General features: G+C 42.4%; 2 protein-coding genes across 4 annotated transcripts in view; both read right to left on the reverse strand.

The window, feature by feature from the left end:
* Positions 1–8: 8 nt before the first annotated feature.
* On the reverse strand, positions 9–13,044 carry LOC129829404 (stAR-related lipid transfer protein 3-like). 3 transcript variants are annotated; one of them, XM_055891094.1, is made up of 14 exons: positions 12,946–13,044; positions 9,859–10,079; positions 8,844–8,921; positions 8,561–8,638; positions 8,381–8,434; positions 7,710–7,827; positions 7,153–7,254; positions 6,863–7,011; positions 6,473–6,535; positions 5,574–5,669; positions 2,677–2,756; positions 2,402–2,506; positions 2,162–2,255; positions 9–2,053 (listed from the first exon to the last, which is right to left on the reverse strand). In XM_055891094.1, the coding sequence occupies exons 2-14, from the start codon at positions 10,075–10,077 to the stop codon at positions 1,949–1,951; spliced, it is 1,341 nt and encodes a 446-aa protein (XP_055747069.1). In that variant the 5' UTR covers positions 10,078–10,079; positions 12,946–13,044; the 3' UTR covers positions 9–1,948. The 3 variants fall into 3 exon arrangements, with proteins under 3 accessions (XP_055747069.1, XP_055747061.1, XP_055747078.1); XM_055891086.1 differs by having other exon boundaries at positions 9,859–10,082; positions 12,946–13,026; XM_055891103.1 differs by lacking the exon at positions 8,381–8,434 and having other exon boundaries at positions 9,859–10,082; positions 12,946–13,026.
* Positions 13,045–13,511: 467 nt separating this feature from the next.
* The window catches only part of LOC129829430 (protein phosphatase 1 regulatory subunit 1B-like), a 44,099-nt gene continuing 39,467 nt past the window's right edge, over positions 13,512–18,143 (reverse strand). The window contains exons 4-5 of the mRNA XM_055891128.1: positions 16,408–16,545; positions 13,512–15,420 (exon numbers count right to left, since the gene is read on the reverse strand). Of these exons, the coding sequence (XP_055747103.1) occupies positions 15,284–15,420; positions 16,408–16,545 (275 nt within the window). The 3' untranslated portion in view covers positions 13,512–15,283. The remainder of the gene's footprint in view (positions 15,421–16,407; positions 16,546–18,143) is intronic.

An 18,143-nucleotide genomic window follows, 5' to 3' on the forward strand; every position in this document is an offset into this window, starting at 1 on the left:
TCCATAACTAATTTCTACATTTTATTAGAGATTCGAGGCGGGCTAATCTTCTGTCTAAAAAAAAAATACAGTTGGTCAGTATCCTGTTAAAATGTTTGAAAACAATCTTAAATTGACACATTTTTGTAAACGATCTGCAGTTCGTATGATTTCAAAACATTAGAACAATCATAGGAATGAAAACATACAAAACTGAAAAAGAAACAACCTTTAGCAAACAAGTGATATTGTAGTAATAGATAAGTCCTAACAGTGAAAGAAAAGTGTGGTCACAGTGACACTATGCCCATTTCTGTCACTGTGACAAAGGCACCAAAAAAACCAACTGCTTTCTCAGCCCAATTATTAGTTAAGGGATTTACAGAACTGGTTTAAGTGTGAAACTCCCACTCACACAGATGGCAAACTGTTCAAATTAACTTCAGACTTTCTTTTTCTTCTTCATGGAAATCAAAGACCTTATTTTCACTTTCAGACAGCCCGTAAAAAAAAATGTAACATTGTTTCTTTCTTCAACATGTTGTGTTTCTGTTCTGATACAATAATGATGTAGCTAAGCCTGTTAACTAGGGACCTAAAATAGAGTGGGGCCAAAAACAGAACAAGTTCCAATTATTACTTTTTTAAACTTTTTTTTTCAGGACTGCAAGGCATGAGAGGGGAACATGAGTTCTCACAAGCGTAATGTTCAATAACCTGACATAGCAGACATTCAGCACTGCATCAACATGCACACAGCAGGCGGATGGCTGAAGGTTGTGATATGCGAAGCAGCTTGCTTTGCCATCGAGGAGCTGTCATATTTTTATTACAGACAGTAGAGAATCAGAACTCCAATTATAGTCAATTTCAATATTGCATCCACCACAATGATAAATGTTTAACATAAATAATCACATAACTCAATTTACTGCCACTTCTCCGTCTATAGTATGTCTGCAGTAAAGGCTTATTTCAGAAGGCTGCGATACATTTACCAATACAGTTACAATTTAGATCAACCATCATTAAGGGCAGACGGATTACCTCTAGCTAAAAAGGCCACTAAAGGCTTGGCACAAAAGAGTAGAGTATCTGAAACTCTTCATGAACCCGTGAGTGACCGATAAGTCATCACAACCACCCATCTTGAGCTCCATTAAGTAGGTGGTCTCCCGTTGTTAGTAGATCAGTGGTGGTGTCGCCCCCTAGTGGCTGGAGGACCACAGCACTCCTACAGTCAGCTTCCACGGATAACAGTGCAGTGAGGGCCAACGAGGACAAAAAGGCACACTGTGGGTTCATCGTGTTCCAACAGCTCAAATTTTGTTCATAATGTGGTCATGTGCAGCGGTTTCCCCGGTTACAAGAAAATAACAGTGAAGACAGTGGAATAATAACAAGAAAAAAGCAAAACAGACTATGGCTAAAATATATGTGCGGTAGGATAAGGCTCAGAGTTAGCGGTCTGTTGCAGCAAACTCAGTCATTGCACCAGTTCTGTTCCAGTGAGAGAGGGAAAAAAACCTACGCAGTCAAAAAGACGTCCACCTTCATCAAGTCTCGTCAAGCATAGTCCTAATCCGACCTCCATTACACTTTCAATACTGTTAGACGTCTTGGCTAGAAGGAGATGCATCCAGCACTAGCGTCCCAGTGAGAGAAACAGCAGAAAAGTTACATAAAAATGTGTGTAACTATGTTTAAAAACAACAAGGAGTCCATGGGAGAGGAGGAACACAGCCCCAGACCTCCTCACATCTAAAAGACCGGTGAAGTGCAGACACAGCAGTCTCCCATCTGCTAGGCTGTTGACTTTCCTCTAGTCTAAGTAAGTTTGATATCCACCATAATCTCAGGTGCACTTCCAAATGTAGGTGTTCCTAAACATCTGCAGTAGCACCACCAAACCTGCGGTGGCGCTGTGGGTTGCAGGCATCCAGCTTCCCTACAGGAAGTAAGTGGGCATCTAGCGAGTGGACCGTAGGTCAGTGATGCGCTGGCGTAGATGGGCCATAAACTCAAACATGGTGGCAGCCAGACTCTGGTGGATAAGGTAGCGGGGCAGTCGACCCTGAGACAAAACAAGATCAGACATGAAAGTTATACTGCTTCTCCCGCCCACCGACAATATATCAAAGCAACGAGCACACGCAAACCATCCTCAACAGTCTGTTCTTACCTTGAGGTCTGTGTTGAGCACCCAGATAAAGGTACAAACCGAGGGGTTACTGCTGGACTTCAGGACCACAAACCCTCCTGGACCATTCTCACCTCTAGGGAAGAGAAGAGAGAGGAGAGAGAGAGAGGAGAGGGATGGTAGTATCACATATCGGCTAATTAGCATGAATGGTTTGGTTGACATGATCTGCTTTCAGTATTGTTCCCAGTGAAATGAGGCTGTCTAGAGGCAAGGCCAGACCTGACATAACGACTGTGCGGAGGCTTGGCGCCATGGTCGGTTGCCATGCCAGCAGAGATGTAGCAGTCTCGTTTGCGTTCTACCCGCCTCACATTCACAAAGTCCCTGAGGGATACAAGGACATGAATTACTGTTACATTCAAAACATGGACAAAACTAGGGTTGGCACCCTATATAAAATGGCACCCTACATAATGTACTACTTCTGACCCAAAGAAGTGCACCACATAGGGAACAGGATGACTCCATATTCGAGGTAGTCCATGTTGTGTTACCTGGCAGACACTACCCCCCCCGCTGCTCCGGAAGAGATATCGTACGACACCAGGGTGTTGTCATCCACCCTCTGGAGGATCTAAAGGAACAAATGGAGAGCAATGTCAGCCTTTGGCATCATTTTTCCCCCTCACCTTTATTTACTTAACCAGGTAGGCCAGTTGCAAACAAGTTCTCATTTACAACTGCGACCTGGCCAAGATAAAGCAAAGCAGTGCGACACAAACAGAGTTACACATGGAATAAACAAACGTACAGTCAATAACACAATAGAAAAATATGTATACAGTGTGTGCAAATGAAGTAAAGAGGTAAGGCAATATATAGGCCAATAGTGGCGAAGTAATTACAATTTAGCAATTTACACTGGAGTGATACATATGCAGATGAGGATGTGCAAGTACAAATACTGGTGTGCAAAAGAGCAGAAAAACAAAAACAAATATGGGGATGAGGTAGGTAGTTGGTTGGATGGGCTATTTACAGATGGGCTGTGTACAGCTGCAGCGATCTGTAAGCACTGGAAATGGAAGGAAAGGCAGCCAATGAGGTGTTGGCTTTGGGGGTGACCAGTGAAATATACCTGCTGGAGCGCGTGCTACGGGTGGGTGTTGCTATGGTGACCAGTGAGCTGAGAAGATAGAGCTTTACCTAGCAAAGACTTATAGATGACCTGGAGCCAGTGGGTTTGGCAATGAATATGAAGCGAGGGCCAGCCAACGAGAGCATACAGGTCGCAGTGGTGGGTAGTATATGGGGCTTTGGTGACAAAACGGATGGCACTGTGATAGACTGCATCCAATTTGCTGAGTAGAGTGTTGGAGGCTATTTTGTAAATGACATAGCTGAAGTCAAGGATTGGTTAAATAGCCAGTTTTACGAGGGTATGTTTGGCAGCATGAGTGAAGGAGGCTTTGTTGTGAAATAGGAAGCCAATTCTAGATTTAATTTTGGATTGGAGATGCTTAATATGAGTCTGGAAGGAGAGTTTATAGCTAGACACCTAGGTATTTATAGTTGTCCACGTATTCTAAGTCAGAACCGTCCAGAGTAGTGATACTTGTCGGGCGGGCCGCCCGGCAGCGATCGGTTGAAGAGCATGCATTTCATTTTACTAGCATTTAAAAGCAGTTGGAGGCATTGTATGGCATTGAAGCTCGTCTTGAGGTTAGTTAACACAGTGTTCAAAGAAGGGCCAGAAGTATACAGAATGGTGTCGTCTGCGTAGAGGTGGATCAAAGAATCACCCGCAGCAAGAGCGACATCATTGATGTGTACAAAAAATGTGTCGGCCCAAGAATTGAACCCTGTGGCACCCCCATAGAGACTGCTAGAGGTCCAGACAACAGGCCCTCCGATTTGACACACTGAACTCTGAGAAGTAGTTAGTGAACCAGGCGAGGCAGTCATTAAAGAAACTAAGGCTGTTGAGTCTGCTGATAAGAATACGGGGATTGACAGAGTCGAAAGCAGAGCTGTTGGCCGGGGTTGGGGTAGCCAGGTGGAAAGCATGGCCAGCCGTAGAGAAATGCTTATTAAAATTCTTGATTATCGTGGATTTATCAGTGGTGACAGTGTTTTCTAGTCTCAGTGTAGTGGGCAGCTGGGAGGAGGTACTCTTATTCTCCATGGACTTTAGTGTCCCAAAGCTTTTCGGAATTAGTGCTGCAGGATGCAAATTTCTGTTTGAAAAAGCTAGCCTTTGCTTTCCTAACTGACTGTGTGTTTTGGTTCCTGACTTCCCTGAAAAGTTGAATATCACGGGGACTAGTTGAAGTTAGTGCAGTACGCCACAGGGTGTTTTTGTGCTGGTCAAGGGCAGTCAAGTCTGGAGTGAACCAAGGGCTATATCTGTTCTTAGTTGTACATTTTTTTGAAAGGGGCATGCTTATTTAAGATTGTGAGGAAAGCACTTTTAAAGAACAACCAGGCATCCTCTAGTGACAGGATGAGGTCAATATCCTTCCAGGATACCCGGGCCAGGTCGTTTAGGAAGGCCTGCTCACAGAAGTGTTTTAGGGAGCGTTTAACAGTGATGAGGGGTGGTCGTTTGACCGCTGACCCATAACGGATACAGGCAATGATCGCTGAGATCCTGGTTGAAAACAGCAGAGGTGTATTTAGAGGGCAAGTTGGTCAGGATAATATCTATGAGGGTGCCCATGTTTACGGATTTGGGGTTATACCTGGTAGGTTCCTTGATCATTTGTGTGAGATTAAGGGCATCTAGCTTAGATTGTAGGACGGCCGGGGTGTTAAGCATATCCCAATTTAGGTCACCTAGCAGTACCAACTCTGACGATAGATGGGGGGGCAATCAATTCACATATGGTGTCCAGGGCACAGCTGGGAGCTGAGGGGCGTCTATAACCAGTGGCAACAGTGAGGGACTTATTTCTGGAGAGATGGTTCTTTAAAAGTAGAAGCTCGAACTGTTTGGACATAGACCTGGATAGTATGACAGAACTCTGGAGGCTCTCTCTACAGTAGATTGCAATTCCACCCCCTTTAGCAGTTCTGTCTTGATGGAAAATGTTGTAATTGGGGATGGAAATTTCCAAATTTTTGGTGGCCTTCCTAAACCAGGATTCAGACACGGCTAGGACATCAAGGTTGGTGGAGAGTGCTAAAGCAATGAATAAAGCAAACTTAGGGAGGTTTCTGATGTTAACATGCATGAAACCAAGGCTTTTACGGTTGCAGAAGTCAACAAATGAGAGTGCCTGGGGACATACAGGGCCTAGGTTAACCTCTACATCACCATCATACGGGCCACAACAACTTATTCGAATCATAACAAATTGGTTTTCACAGTAGGTTCACTGTACTAGGTTAAGGCTGTTTGTCTGATGACTGGTCATGAGAAAAAGAGGCGACAGGATAGGGGAAAGGTTACCTGGCAGCCAGAAACGGTTTTGTTCCACTGGGCCATCTTCTCTGGCTGTAAGATCACCTCCTGGTACACCAGCTCTGCTGGACACTGCATGAAGGCCTGGGACAGACAACACACAAACACATAGCTATAAATACAAAACCTATCAAACAGTCTAGGAAGACCTTGAATATACGATATACAGTGCCTTCAGAAAGTATTGAAACCCCTTGACTTTTTCCACATTTTGTTACATTACAACCTTATTCTAAAATGGATTAAATCCTTTTTCCCCCTCATCATGCACTGTCAAAGTGTGTGCCTTTCCAAATCATGACCAATTGAATTGTAACCTTTTTTTTAACTAGGCAAGTCAGTTAAGAACAAATATTTCTTATTTACAATGATGGCCTACACCGCCCAAACCTGGACGACACTGGGCCAATTGTGCGCCGCCCTATGGGACTACCAATCACGGCCAGTTGTGAGAGCCTGGATTCGAACCAGGGTGCTGTAGTGACGTCTCTAGCACTGACATGCAGTGCCTTAGACCACTGCGCATCTAGAATTTACCACAGGTGGACTCCAAACAAGTTGTAGAAACATCAAGAATGATCAATGGAAACTGGATGCACCGGAGCTCAACTTCAAGTCTCATATTTATGTTTTTCTTATATATTTACAAAAATGTCAAACAGTCTGTTTTTTGCTTTGTCATTACGGGGTATTGTGTGTAGATTGCTGAGGAAAAATATGTATTTAATCCATTCTAGAATAAGGCTGTAACAAAATGCGGAAAAAGTCAAGGGGTGTGAATACTTTCCGAAGGCATATAGCCCAATGTGCCAAATACTTACACCAGACAAGCCACACGTTATGAAAGCAAAGGCCATACACAGAAATAAACAGCGATGACCATGTACCTTGAGAATGAAGGTCTTTCCATGGAAGGGGATCTCCAGTGTGTACACAGAATCCCCCGCGTCCTGACAAAAGGAGAAACAACGACATATTAGCAACATCCAGTAAATCTGTCACTATTAAACCATCTTGTGTCCAACCCACAAACTAACAGCGTACAACAACAAGTAGCTAACTAGAAGCAACTGGCGCACAGGTGTCACTCATTCCATGGAGAGCCAAGTGTATGCTCCTCCCTTGTACTTGATTGACCAATGAAGGTCACTGATTAGCTAGGAACTCCCCTCACCTGATTGTCTAGGTCTTAACTAGATACAAATTGAAATAACAGAAACCTGCAGACACTCAGCCCTTCATGGAATGAGTTTGACGCCCCTGAACTAACCACTCACATTGTTCTTCTCAAACTTCCAGTTCTCCTCCTGGGCCAGGATCTGTTCCACCACGGCCATGGCCTCTTTACCCTGCCTCACCAGCTCCTTCTCCTGGGGGGAGACTGCCCTGCGACCCAGCCCCTCCTCATCCAGGTCCTCCTCAGACCCTGACCAGCATAACACAGGTAGCATGGAGATTAGTTAGGTAAGAGACAGCGTAAAGGTGAAACAAAGAATCAGAGACATGGAAGATTGAGAAAGACATTGAGAATTATAAGGGAGAGAGAAAGGGAGATGTAGTGTGGTACCTGCGAGGGATTCAGGTGGAGAGTAGAACTGTCCTTCAGACACCGCGCGTGGGTAGATCATGGAAGCTCGCTCCGACGCTGCGTTCACTGCTGCTAGGTAGGCTGAGGGAGACAGAGACCATAAAGGGAGACGTAAAAGACTATATCTTCCTCTCCTCTTTGTTCATTCCATTATCCAATGCATCATTCCATCCCTACTTCTGTCTGTCTACTACAACCCACTTCCTCCTTCTGAAGGGATTTCCTGAGGGCACAAACCTTCAAATCAAATTTATTTATAAAGCCCTTCTTACATCAGCTGATATCTCAAAGTGCTGTACAGAAACCCAGCCTAAAACCACAAACAGCAAGCAATGCAGGTGTAGAAGCACGGTGGCTTGGAAAAACTCCCTAGAAAGGCCAGAACCTAGGAAGAAACCTAGAGAGGAACCAGGCTATGAGGGGTGGCCAGTCCTCTTCTTCTGCATATTCAAGTGCTTTCTGGCAAAATGACTGAACAAACATGTCCAGGAGTTTCCACTGACCCATTCAAATGTATCCATCGCTCTGTGACTCACCTCTCTCATCACCAGCCTCTATGGAGAGCACCTTGAAGTCCAGGAACCACGTCTCCAGCCACGCCACCACAAAGGATGTGATGGGTAACACATAGCCAAAGGCATTCTGGGATAGCAGCTGTGTGAGGAATGACATGTCAGTCTGAGACAAGTGGTGTATATATAGGCTACATCCCAAATGGCACCCTAATCCCTATTTAGTTCACTACTTTTGACCAGGTTCAAAAGTAGTGCACTATAGAGGAAAGGGTGGCATTTGGGACTCTACCCATACACTTGTGTAGACAGCCATATCCCATTTGAATAAACACTACTACTTATGCCATTTCTGAGAAATTATGCTGAGCAGTATCTTAACAGCAACATTTTGTCTCCTTCCCTTCGTTATGAATAAATAGCAAAGAGATTGTAGGGGTGTGTGGCTTCCGGCTGTCGACACGGCGCGTAGACACCGAGGGCAGAAGAAAGGCTTAACTCAGATCAGAATAGATTTGAATATATATAATCCCCACCATGCTGAATACACAGTAAAGGTCAACTGCAGACAAACTGACAATATATTCATGTTCTAATTGAATAGAGAAGTGAAAATGTGAAGTGGCCCAGAACACAGACAAGTGTGGAGCTCAGTCAAAACTCTTTCTGGTAAGAGAAGAGGGGGAGGCACTCACATTGGACAGAATGACTTTGGCTACAAGGAAGGAGCTGGTCACTAGAGTGGTGATCTATGAGAATGAAACACTGTTAAAAACAATGAGCTTTCACAGCTGGTACTGGGTGGTAGCAGTCAGCCCACCACATATCACCATCAGTCCATCTGGGTAACAGTCCGTCTCAAGGAGCGCTCTTACCGCAATCACCCACCAGTGCCTCAGACGCAGAGCAGCATAGCCCAACTGGAGACACAGGAAACGAAACAAGGCAAGGAGCTATGGTGGAGAGAAAAAAAAAGACAAAACCAGAAAACAGTAAAACAAAGTTATTTCCGTACGTGATCGTGAGAGCTGGCCATGACGACCTTGCTGTCAATAAAGGCACGCGTCGGCATGTGAATAACCGCGACAGTACGTTCAGTTCATTCAAACGTACGACTTTCGGACCCAGTACAATTATAGCTTGATCGTTTACACTCACAAAGATGTCAAAGAAGGAGGACTGAAAGTTGTACTTGACAACCTCCAGCTCAAGGCTCTGCCAAATGGAGTTATTGATCTGCAGTGAGACAAAGCAAGAGTAGAACCATATGTAAAACATGCAGCCAGAGGCAGGCTCTTCCTATAACATACATACATACCATCATTATTAGGGGACCGCTGACATAATGACAGAAAGTAACTGACACACACGGAGAGAAAATAACCTAAAGTAAACTGTTAACAGCTCTGCTGGGAATCTGACTAACAATCTTGTTCTCATTTTTAAGGAAGTGGTAAAGAGATGAGAGCAATACACTGAGTATATAAAACATTAAGAACACTTGCTCTTTCCATGAGAGACCGACCAGGTGAAAGCTATGATCCCTCGTTGATTTCACTTGTTAAATCCTCTTCAAATCAGTTTAGATGAAGAGGAAGAGACAGGTTAAAGAAGGATTTTTAAGCATTGAGACATGGATTGTGTATGTATGCTTTTTAAAGGGTGAATGGGCAAGAAGAAAGATTGAAGTGCCTTTGAACAGGTCATGGTAGTAGGTGCCAGGCACACCGGTTTGTGTCAAGAACTGCAACACTGCTGTTTTTTTTGTTGTTTTTTTTACACTCAACAGTTGCCCGTGTGTCCACGACCCAAAGGACATCCAGCCAACTTGACAGTCAACAGGGAAAGGGAAGGCCAGTATCCCTGTGGAACGCTTTCGACACCTTGTAGAGGAAGCGGTTCTTAATGTTTGGTATACTCAGTGTATACCCTGTGGTTCACACACACACACAATATATACAAATTGGCATAATATAGAACAGTGAAAATAAGTACGGAGAGTGATACTGAGAAAAAGTCAAAAACAAGGAACAGAGCGTTGTCCAGGTTAGGGTTTGGCCGGGGTAGACCGTCATCGTAAAAAATAATTTGTTCTTAACTGACTTGCCTGGTTAAACAAAATAAATAATAAATAAAATAAGAGTAGAAATAGATTGACAACGAGTGAACTCACATTGAGCTCGATGATCCACAGCAGGGAGATGAAGAGGAGGTCAAAGGTGACAAAGAGGCAAAAGGTGCGACGGACGTCCGAGATGACCTTCTTCTCCCCAGGGGGCACCACCAGGTAGTGGGGGGAGGGGAGGGATACAGTGGTGGAGTAGGACGCATTCAGAGAGGCGATGGCAGGAAGGCTCCCCCCAAACTCCCCATAGTCCACTCCGCCCGGCATTACTACTGAGAGAGGGGCCAATCCACATGGGACAGAAAGAGGGGGAGTAATGGTGAGGTGTGGCCAGTGAGCTGATCTCTCAGAAGCGGATTAAGCCTAGTCCTGGACTAAAAAGCTATTTGAATGGAGTATCTGTGTCTGGGAAACTGGCCCAGTGTTTAGGGATATAAGAAGAGGAAAATCACAGGGTAAATCCATTTGAATTCAATCTCTTTTTGACAGCATCCCTTTAAATTTAAACAACATTTCTATACATGTTTGCCCATGGAAGAAGTGGTCAGAAAGTGATTTTTTGGTACTGAATGCCAAAACATTCTGGAGAAGAAGGTGCTCAAAGTTGACCCATTTTGCATACCCCACCATACCATGAGACATCCATGTCTTCATCACTGGAAAAGATAAACGGTGGAGTTTGCTACAATTTAAAAGCTTACAAAAAACAGTGTTGTCGAACTATGACTATTTCTTGAAAAAACAAGTTTAACGTAAATTCTAAAAACACAAATGGATTTTTTTTAAATATTCTCATGCACTACGTGGTCAAAAGTATGAGGACACCTGCTCGTTGAACATCTCATTCCAAAATCATGGGCATTAATATAGAGCTGGTCCCCCTTTTGCTGCTATAACAGGATATCTGGGAAGACTTTCCACCAGATGTTGGATCATTGCTGATGGGACTTTCTCCCATTCAGCCACAAGAGCATCAGTGAGGTTGGGCGACTAGGCCTGGCTCGCAGTCGGTGTTACAATTCATCCCAAAGGTGTTTGATGGGCTTGAGGTCAAGGCTCTGTACAGGCCAGTCAAGTTCTTCCACACCAATCTCGACAGACCATTTCTGTATGGACCTCGCTTTGTGTACGGGGGCAATGTCATGCTGAAACAGGAAAGCGGCTTCCCCAAACTGTTGTCACAAAGTTGGAAGCACAGAATCGTCTACAATGTCATTGGGGCCTTGCACGAACCATGAAAAGCAGCCTCAGACCATTATTCCTCCTCCACCAAACTTTACAATTGGCACTATGCATTGGGGCAGGTAATGTACTCCTGGCATCTGCCAAACACAGATTCGTCAGTCAGACTGCCAGATGGTGAAGCGCGATTCATCACTCCCGAGAACGTGTTTCCACTGCTCCAGAGTCCAATTGCGAGCATTACACCATTCCAGACGACGCTTGGTATTGCACATGGTGATCTTAGGCTTGTGTGCAGCTGCTCGGCCATGGAAACCCATTTCATGAAGCTCCCGACAAACAGTTATTGTGCCAACCTTGCTTTCCAAAAGGCAGTTTGGAACTCGGTAGTGAGTGTTGCAACCAAGGACAGACGATTTTACGTGCTTCAGCACTCGGCGGTCCCGTTCTGTGAGTTTGTGTGGCCTACCACTTCGCGGCTGAGCCGTTGTTGCTCCTAGACGTTTCCACTTCACACTAACAGCACAGAAATTTGACAAACTGACTTGTTAGAATAAGAATAAGGCCGGAACAAATTGTGAAAATAGTCAAGGGGTCTGAATACTTTCCGAATGCACTGTACTGTATTCTAGTCAAGGCCATCTATTCAACTATTGCTGTGCATATACTATTGTATCTTATGTATTCTTCAGATATACTATATTTTCTATCCACATACTGCTTATACATCACACACACACACACTTATTTATACTCCGGACTCAGACATGGCTTGTTCTAATATGTCTATATTTCTTAATTCCATTCTTTTACTTTTAAAATAGCTTGTATTGTTGTGTATTGTTAGATATTACAGCACTGTTGGAGCTAGGAAACCACACATTTCGCTACACCCACAATAACATCTGCTAATTTTGTGTATAGGCGACCAATAACATTTGATTTGATCAGCATCAATGATGATATTCTATTCTAGACAGAAGATCATACAGAATTATTGTCTGATGATCTTCTGAATTTCCCAATACCCTGTTTGTAAGCTTTTAAATGATATCGATCTGAACAGTTTATCTTTTCCAGTGATGAAGATATGGATGTCTCATAGTATGCAAAAACGGGTCAACTTTGAGCACCTTAATCTCTTTGATGTTTTGTCAGTCAGGTACAAAAAGTGATTGAATTAAAATGTAAATAACTCACAAGGAAAACGTAACACAACACAGTGTTTTCAGTAAAAAGGCATACATGCACGGAAAGCGTAAAAGATGATCGATTTTGTCAATCAACAAGAGTTGATATTAACAGTGATGGCCGGCCCACCCTCTAATAAAGTAAACAAGTTACTTCGAACAAACGACTGTTAGAGATAACAATAAATGCTGTTGATTTATCGGATTCTGAGTAGGCCTATTTACAGTATTGATTAACATGGAATGCATCAGTTGAAGACTAAACACAACACATTAGGCTAAATTACCCTCCTACAGACAAGCAACTTAACTCTGAGATCTGGCCTGTGTACCGCCAGCCAAATTACATAAGTGACCAACGTGAATGAGTTATGCTCATATCAACTAGCTACGGTAGATAGCTAGTTAGCTAACCAGCTAGCTGACAGCTAAACTGAAACTGGCTAGCTACAACTGGATTAGCAATACATGCAGGTTCCGTTTACGTACACACATGTACAATTGGTATATAATACTGGGGGTAATATTTAATTGATATAGGCTTGCATTACAAGTGGAGCAAACAACAGTGGTAGCGCTGTCTTTAGCATTACCATTAGCTAGCTAACAACATAGCCACAGTATACACCCCATTATACACCCTATGAATATATTACAATTAAACATAAAAAAATATGATACAACTTTCACATCTGAACAATGACCACATGAAATTGGTTTGAATTTAAAAAGGAAAAACTGTAGTCATGAGCCTTTAACTCACCTAATTTAGTACATCATCATCGACGAAACATTTCTTCCGGGAATACCTTCTACATGAAACGGATCACTATCTCACTTCCGGTTTAGATTTGTGGTAATCTGGTTTTAATGTCTATGGTGGTACAATGTTAGCTATTTGTTTTTCAGTAGCATTAGGCTGACAGTAGCATTAGGCTACTTAAGCTACAAATGCAATATTAAAGGACCTACCATTATATTTGTCTATTGTTGCAATAACTTTTCAGTCCAAAGAAATTAATTAGCATACTTTCTAGGAAGCCTATTTTTAATTTGTCAGCTGACTTTGCCAGTTTTGTTTTCCATGAGGGTGTTTTCTGACATACTCCACAAGAAGAACATACCATCTGAGAAGCAACCAGACAGAATTCCAAGTATCAGAATTCCTTCTGGAATGTGGGTCATGTTCATTCATTCCATCATAGGTTGTGAAATACTGACCATCTTGTGGCAATAATTTTGTGCGGTCATATATATTATTTTATAAAGTATATTTTCAAAGTTTTAGGATTTTAAGATTAGTTTCACACACCAGAACACACAAAGTCATTTCAAATCAGGAAAATGTGTTTATTTAGATATTGTTATTGTTACTCACATTGAAATGTCTACATCTTTAACAAGTACAGAAAAAATAATTAAAACAAAAAGTGGAATAAAGAAGAATAGTGTGATTAGAGTTCATTCTTGCCATGGCACTCGTCTATTGACCATAGAGGATAGATAGACTTGGAGAAGGAGAGGATGCTCACTCCAGCCAGACAATGGAGGGAGTAGGTGCCATATGTCTCAACACTTTGTCCAACAAAAAGAGAATCAAAACAATGACTATATATTAACAGTTGGTATAGATTGAGACATTCAACTGTGACACTACAACAAATGTATTCTGCTGACTCAAGCAATCCTGCAGTTGGAGAACAGATGTGATGGAAATAAAGAAAACTGTTTATTAGACTGACATGATCAATTCTGAGGGTGAATATTTTTATATTCAAATGTGTCATTCCATTTCAGCAGGACGAGAGAGTGAGAGAGAGTCACTATGTATTGTATTGTCTGCGTTGTTTTTCATGACAATATGAAAAACACAGTTATCCAAGTTGTGACTAAAAGGTGACTAAACTTTGTGACAATTGTTCAACAGAGAGAGACCATATACAGCTAAGTTGATTAATAGGTCTTTACACAGGAAATGATTTAAACAAACAAACAATAAGAATCAGATTCGGTATACAAAATGAAAACATTTTTTCTCTCACAAAAAAACTAAATTGCACTACTTTTACAAAAGCATGGCATCCTCACATACACCCAGAATACATCATTGACACAACTAGCTTTGATGGGCACCAAAAATAACTTCAAATGCATCACAAATAAATGTTTCAAATGCATTACAAATCTAGATCCTTTCAATTATATAGATGCATATTATCTGAAGGCCTATGCAGTGCACAGTTTATTGTATGTGAATCCATGTCAATACACACACTCTGGTTATTCTACATCCCCTATCTTGCCACAAGATGGCAGTATCTGCTCACTTCTTCCAAGAACAAGATCTCAATATGATTAGGCTGCAGAGATATCCAATCTAGGCCAGAGTGAAATTTGGTACACATAATACAGGTCTTTGTGATTTTGAAAGGAACCCATATGGGAGTCTGTATTATCATATCTGTACAGTAATGGAGCAGCTTTAGAATATAGTCTGGACCGATAGTCAGAGACTGATGATATCTCCTCTGTGTGTGTGTGTGTGTGTGTGTGTGTGTGTGTGTGTGTGTGTGTGTGTGTGTGTGTGTGTGTGTGTGTGTGTGTGTATGTGTATGTGTGTGTGTGTGTGTGTGTGTGTGTGTGTGTGTGTGTGTTCTATACTGAAGCTGTTCATCAGCATTTGTCCGTTTACAGTTATTTTGAGTGTCATGTGTAGTTGATATTTTTAGCCATTATCCCATTGCTCTGTAACATTAAAGAGCAAAGCTAGAAAGTAAGAAGTGAATGGTTCCCCTGACATGGAAGAGAAGACTAGCATTGCAGTGAGGGACCTCAAGGTCACAGTGACCTTGATGACCTTGCCCTATCCATTAATGCCCTATCCATTAATGTACTAATTTTTTGATTTTTTTGCTCACAGATATGCTAACAGTACCTACCTACATTCATTAATTCATTGAATTTGAATATGCACCATTCAAACTTAGAAGCTCTCTTTCTCACTCACACGTTCACACATTAAATCACTCATTCATTCACTCAATCATTTACACATCTGCAACCATCCATCTCTCCCTTCATTTTTTTGGTTTAAAGTAGTGTTAAAACTTTACACTTTTGCGCACTTTCTTTGCCTTCTCCTCTGTCTTTTCTTCCGTCTTTTCCTTTTCTTTCTCTTTCTCTTCCTCCTCTTCATCCGGCTTCTCTGATTGATCTGTGGTGCTGGTCGCTTGGGGGTCTAAGGAGACAAGAGGTGACGTCAAAGAACAGCAGCACACACTGGTCTCCTTCAAATCAAACCACTAACCTTTTACACAAGTAAGCTTGAGGACTACTTAGATTTGTGGATTTTGATGTTTCAGAAAAGACATGCAGGGAAGGTAAACAAACAGCACTAGGGAAAAGAGGTTAATCAATTTATAGGACATCATAATAACTCTACTCCCAAACCAGTCTATGGTAATCTGGTTCTACCTGTCATTTCCTGGTCGGGCATATGCCTCCTGTGAGTGTGTGTGTAGAAATACATGTATGTGGAACATGGTATACAGGTCTGAATCATACCAGTACATATGAAAGTGTCTTCTGTATAAATGTGCATGTGTATGCAGGCCTAATTAGGCAATTGCTCTAGTTAGGATAGTCACATCCTACTTCAAAGTATCTTTAAGAGCCCCTGTCTAGCGATGTGTGACACTACAGCCACTCTGCAACCGTGTTGCGTTCAAATGACAGATTTACAGAAAAATGATGACAGTAATAGCCAATGAAACAGCGTTTAACGATGCTACAGGAGAGATTTCACTAGGAAGCTCTGCCATCTGGGCTGGCAGCCCAGCATCAGTACTGATGCCACAGAGAAAGCAGATAGACTGTTAGCCGTGGCTAAGCATCTCTGGCCCCTGACTGGCACAGGGCAGGATAGGAGCACAGGGAGGTCTGCTGTGCTCTCTGATAGATTTGGTGGAGTGATGCTAATATGTGCTAATATAATACCACTGCTACTTGTCGCAGAGAAGAGTTTATCTGAGGCCCTGCTGTTTTGAACATGGCATAGTGCAACGTTCATCCCATTTGACTTAAAAGTGGGCACTGAATAACAATGGCTATACACACAGCTAAACATGTAAGCCGGTTACACCATTGGTCAAAGCATCAATGCGATTATATGAGTGAGTGTATATAGTGTGTTACTGGTTGACAGTGTATGGAATCCCTATCTCACCAGCAGCTTTGGTGGGGAATCTCTCCTCCCTCTCCTCATGACAGGGGTAGTCGTCGTACTCCTCCCCCTCAAAGGGGTCTTCCAAGGGGGGGTAGACACCCAGGTTCTGCATGTGTGCCTCAGCCATCTTCTGGACGGCTGGACGCACACATACACATGATACACAGGATGACACACAGGGACAAAGGGAGAGAGGGATCGGTTGTTTTGGGTTTACCAGGCTTCAACACTGTCAACGGTACCATGCGTCATATGGGCTTTCAGATGCATGCCAGACAGACAGATAAGCAGCCAGCCAATCACCAAACAAGACAGACAGACATACAGACAAATTTAAAGGCAGAATAGCCAGCACTTTCATGTTTTGTAGTTTGTAATGGACTGGTATAATACATTTGTGTCCTATATATACACGTCTTAACTCTTTCCTGCATTTGTTTTTATCCTTTCATTTCTCCTGTCTGGTCCTCTGTTCTTTTGCTCTCTAAAAAAATGCAGACTCATCCTGCTCTCTCTTAATCCCACTCTGTCTAGGTCACCTTGGTGCCTCTCTCTCTCTCTCTCTCTCTCTCTCTCTCTCTCTCTCTCTCTCTCTCTCTATCTCAATTAATTCAATTAATTAATTAAAGTCGCTTTATTGGCATGACGTAACAATGTACATATTGCCAAAGCTTATTTTGGATATTTACACTATAAAAATAAATAAAATGAGAATCAAAATTGTCAACGGGACAACAGTAACAACAATAACCAAGGGTCAAAATAACCATACATTCAACAATAACAATAAGCATACAGTAGAGTACATGTGCAGGTTGATTGGTCTGTCAGACACTGTCCCTCAACTTATGGCAGGCAGCAATGTAGTGCGCTGCCAACCCACAGCTCTCTGCGTCCTCCCCCAACAGGACGGGTAGCCTATCCTCATCAGAGAGGTCTTTGAAACCTTGAATAAGGGTTTCAAATTTGGGAAAATGACACTCTCTAATTGTTTTATATTTTTGACATTTAGTCAGGAAATGCAGCTCTGTCTCAGGTTCTGCTGTTGTGCAGTGGTTGCACAGCCTTTCCTCTACAGGGAGCCAGGTTTTCCTGTGTCTACCCTTCTCAATGGCAAGGCTGTGCTCACTGAGCCTGTACTTTGTCAAGGTTTTTCTAAGGTTTTGATCAGTAACCATGGTCAAATAGTTAGCCACGGTGTACAGTCGATTCAGGGCCAGATAGCACTGCATTTTGCTTTGTGTTTGTGTTTCCCAATAAGCAATGTAGTTTTGTTTTGACTGTGTTGTAATTAGATTTATTCTGATTGGGTATTGGCCTAATTCTGCCCTGCGTGCATTGTTTGTAGTTTTCCTCTGGATATGTAGGAGAATCTTACAGAACTCTGCATGCAGGGTTTCAATGGGGTGTTTGTACCATTTGATGAAATCTTGTTTTGGAAGTGGACCCCACACCTCGTTGCCATAAAGTGCAATTGGTTCAATGACATATTCAATTAGTTTTAACCAAATTTTTATTTGCTTTTTAATGTCGCTCTCTCTCGCTCTCTCAGCTAATGAAGAATCAAATACTGATACAGGAACAAAGACTGGGTTATTATAATAACACTCTACACGCATATAGTAATCCCATATAATATATAATAATTCTTAAATTAAAATCTACTGGTCTTACTAGCACATGCTCTATGTTTATGGCTCTGCGTGAAACAACAAGTATGAAGCAACATTAAGAAA

Source organism: Salvelinus fontinalis, chromosome 2 (genome assembly GCF_029448725.1).
Source record: "Salvelinus fontinalis isolate EN_2023a chromosome 2, ASM2944872v1, whole genome shotgun sequence".
In the NCBI taxonomy this organism is placed as follows: Eukaryota; Metazoa; Chordata; class Actinopteri; order Salmoniformes; family Salmonidae; genus Salvelinus; species Salvelinus fontinalis.

Coding starts and splice junctions, on each gene's coding strand:
- LOC129829404 (XM_055891094.1), bottom strand. CDS start 10,077: ATGCCGGGCGGAGTGGACTATGGGGAGTTTGGGGGGAGCCTTCCTGCC. Junction 8,922..9,858: donor TGTGGATCATCGAGCTCAAT/GTGAGTTCACTC, acceptor GTCTCACTGCAG/ATCAATAACTCCATTTGGCA. Junction 7,255..7,709: donor AGAGGCTGGTGATGAGAGAG/GTGAGTCACAGA, acceptor TGTCTCCCTCAG/CCTACCTAGCAGCAGTGAAC.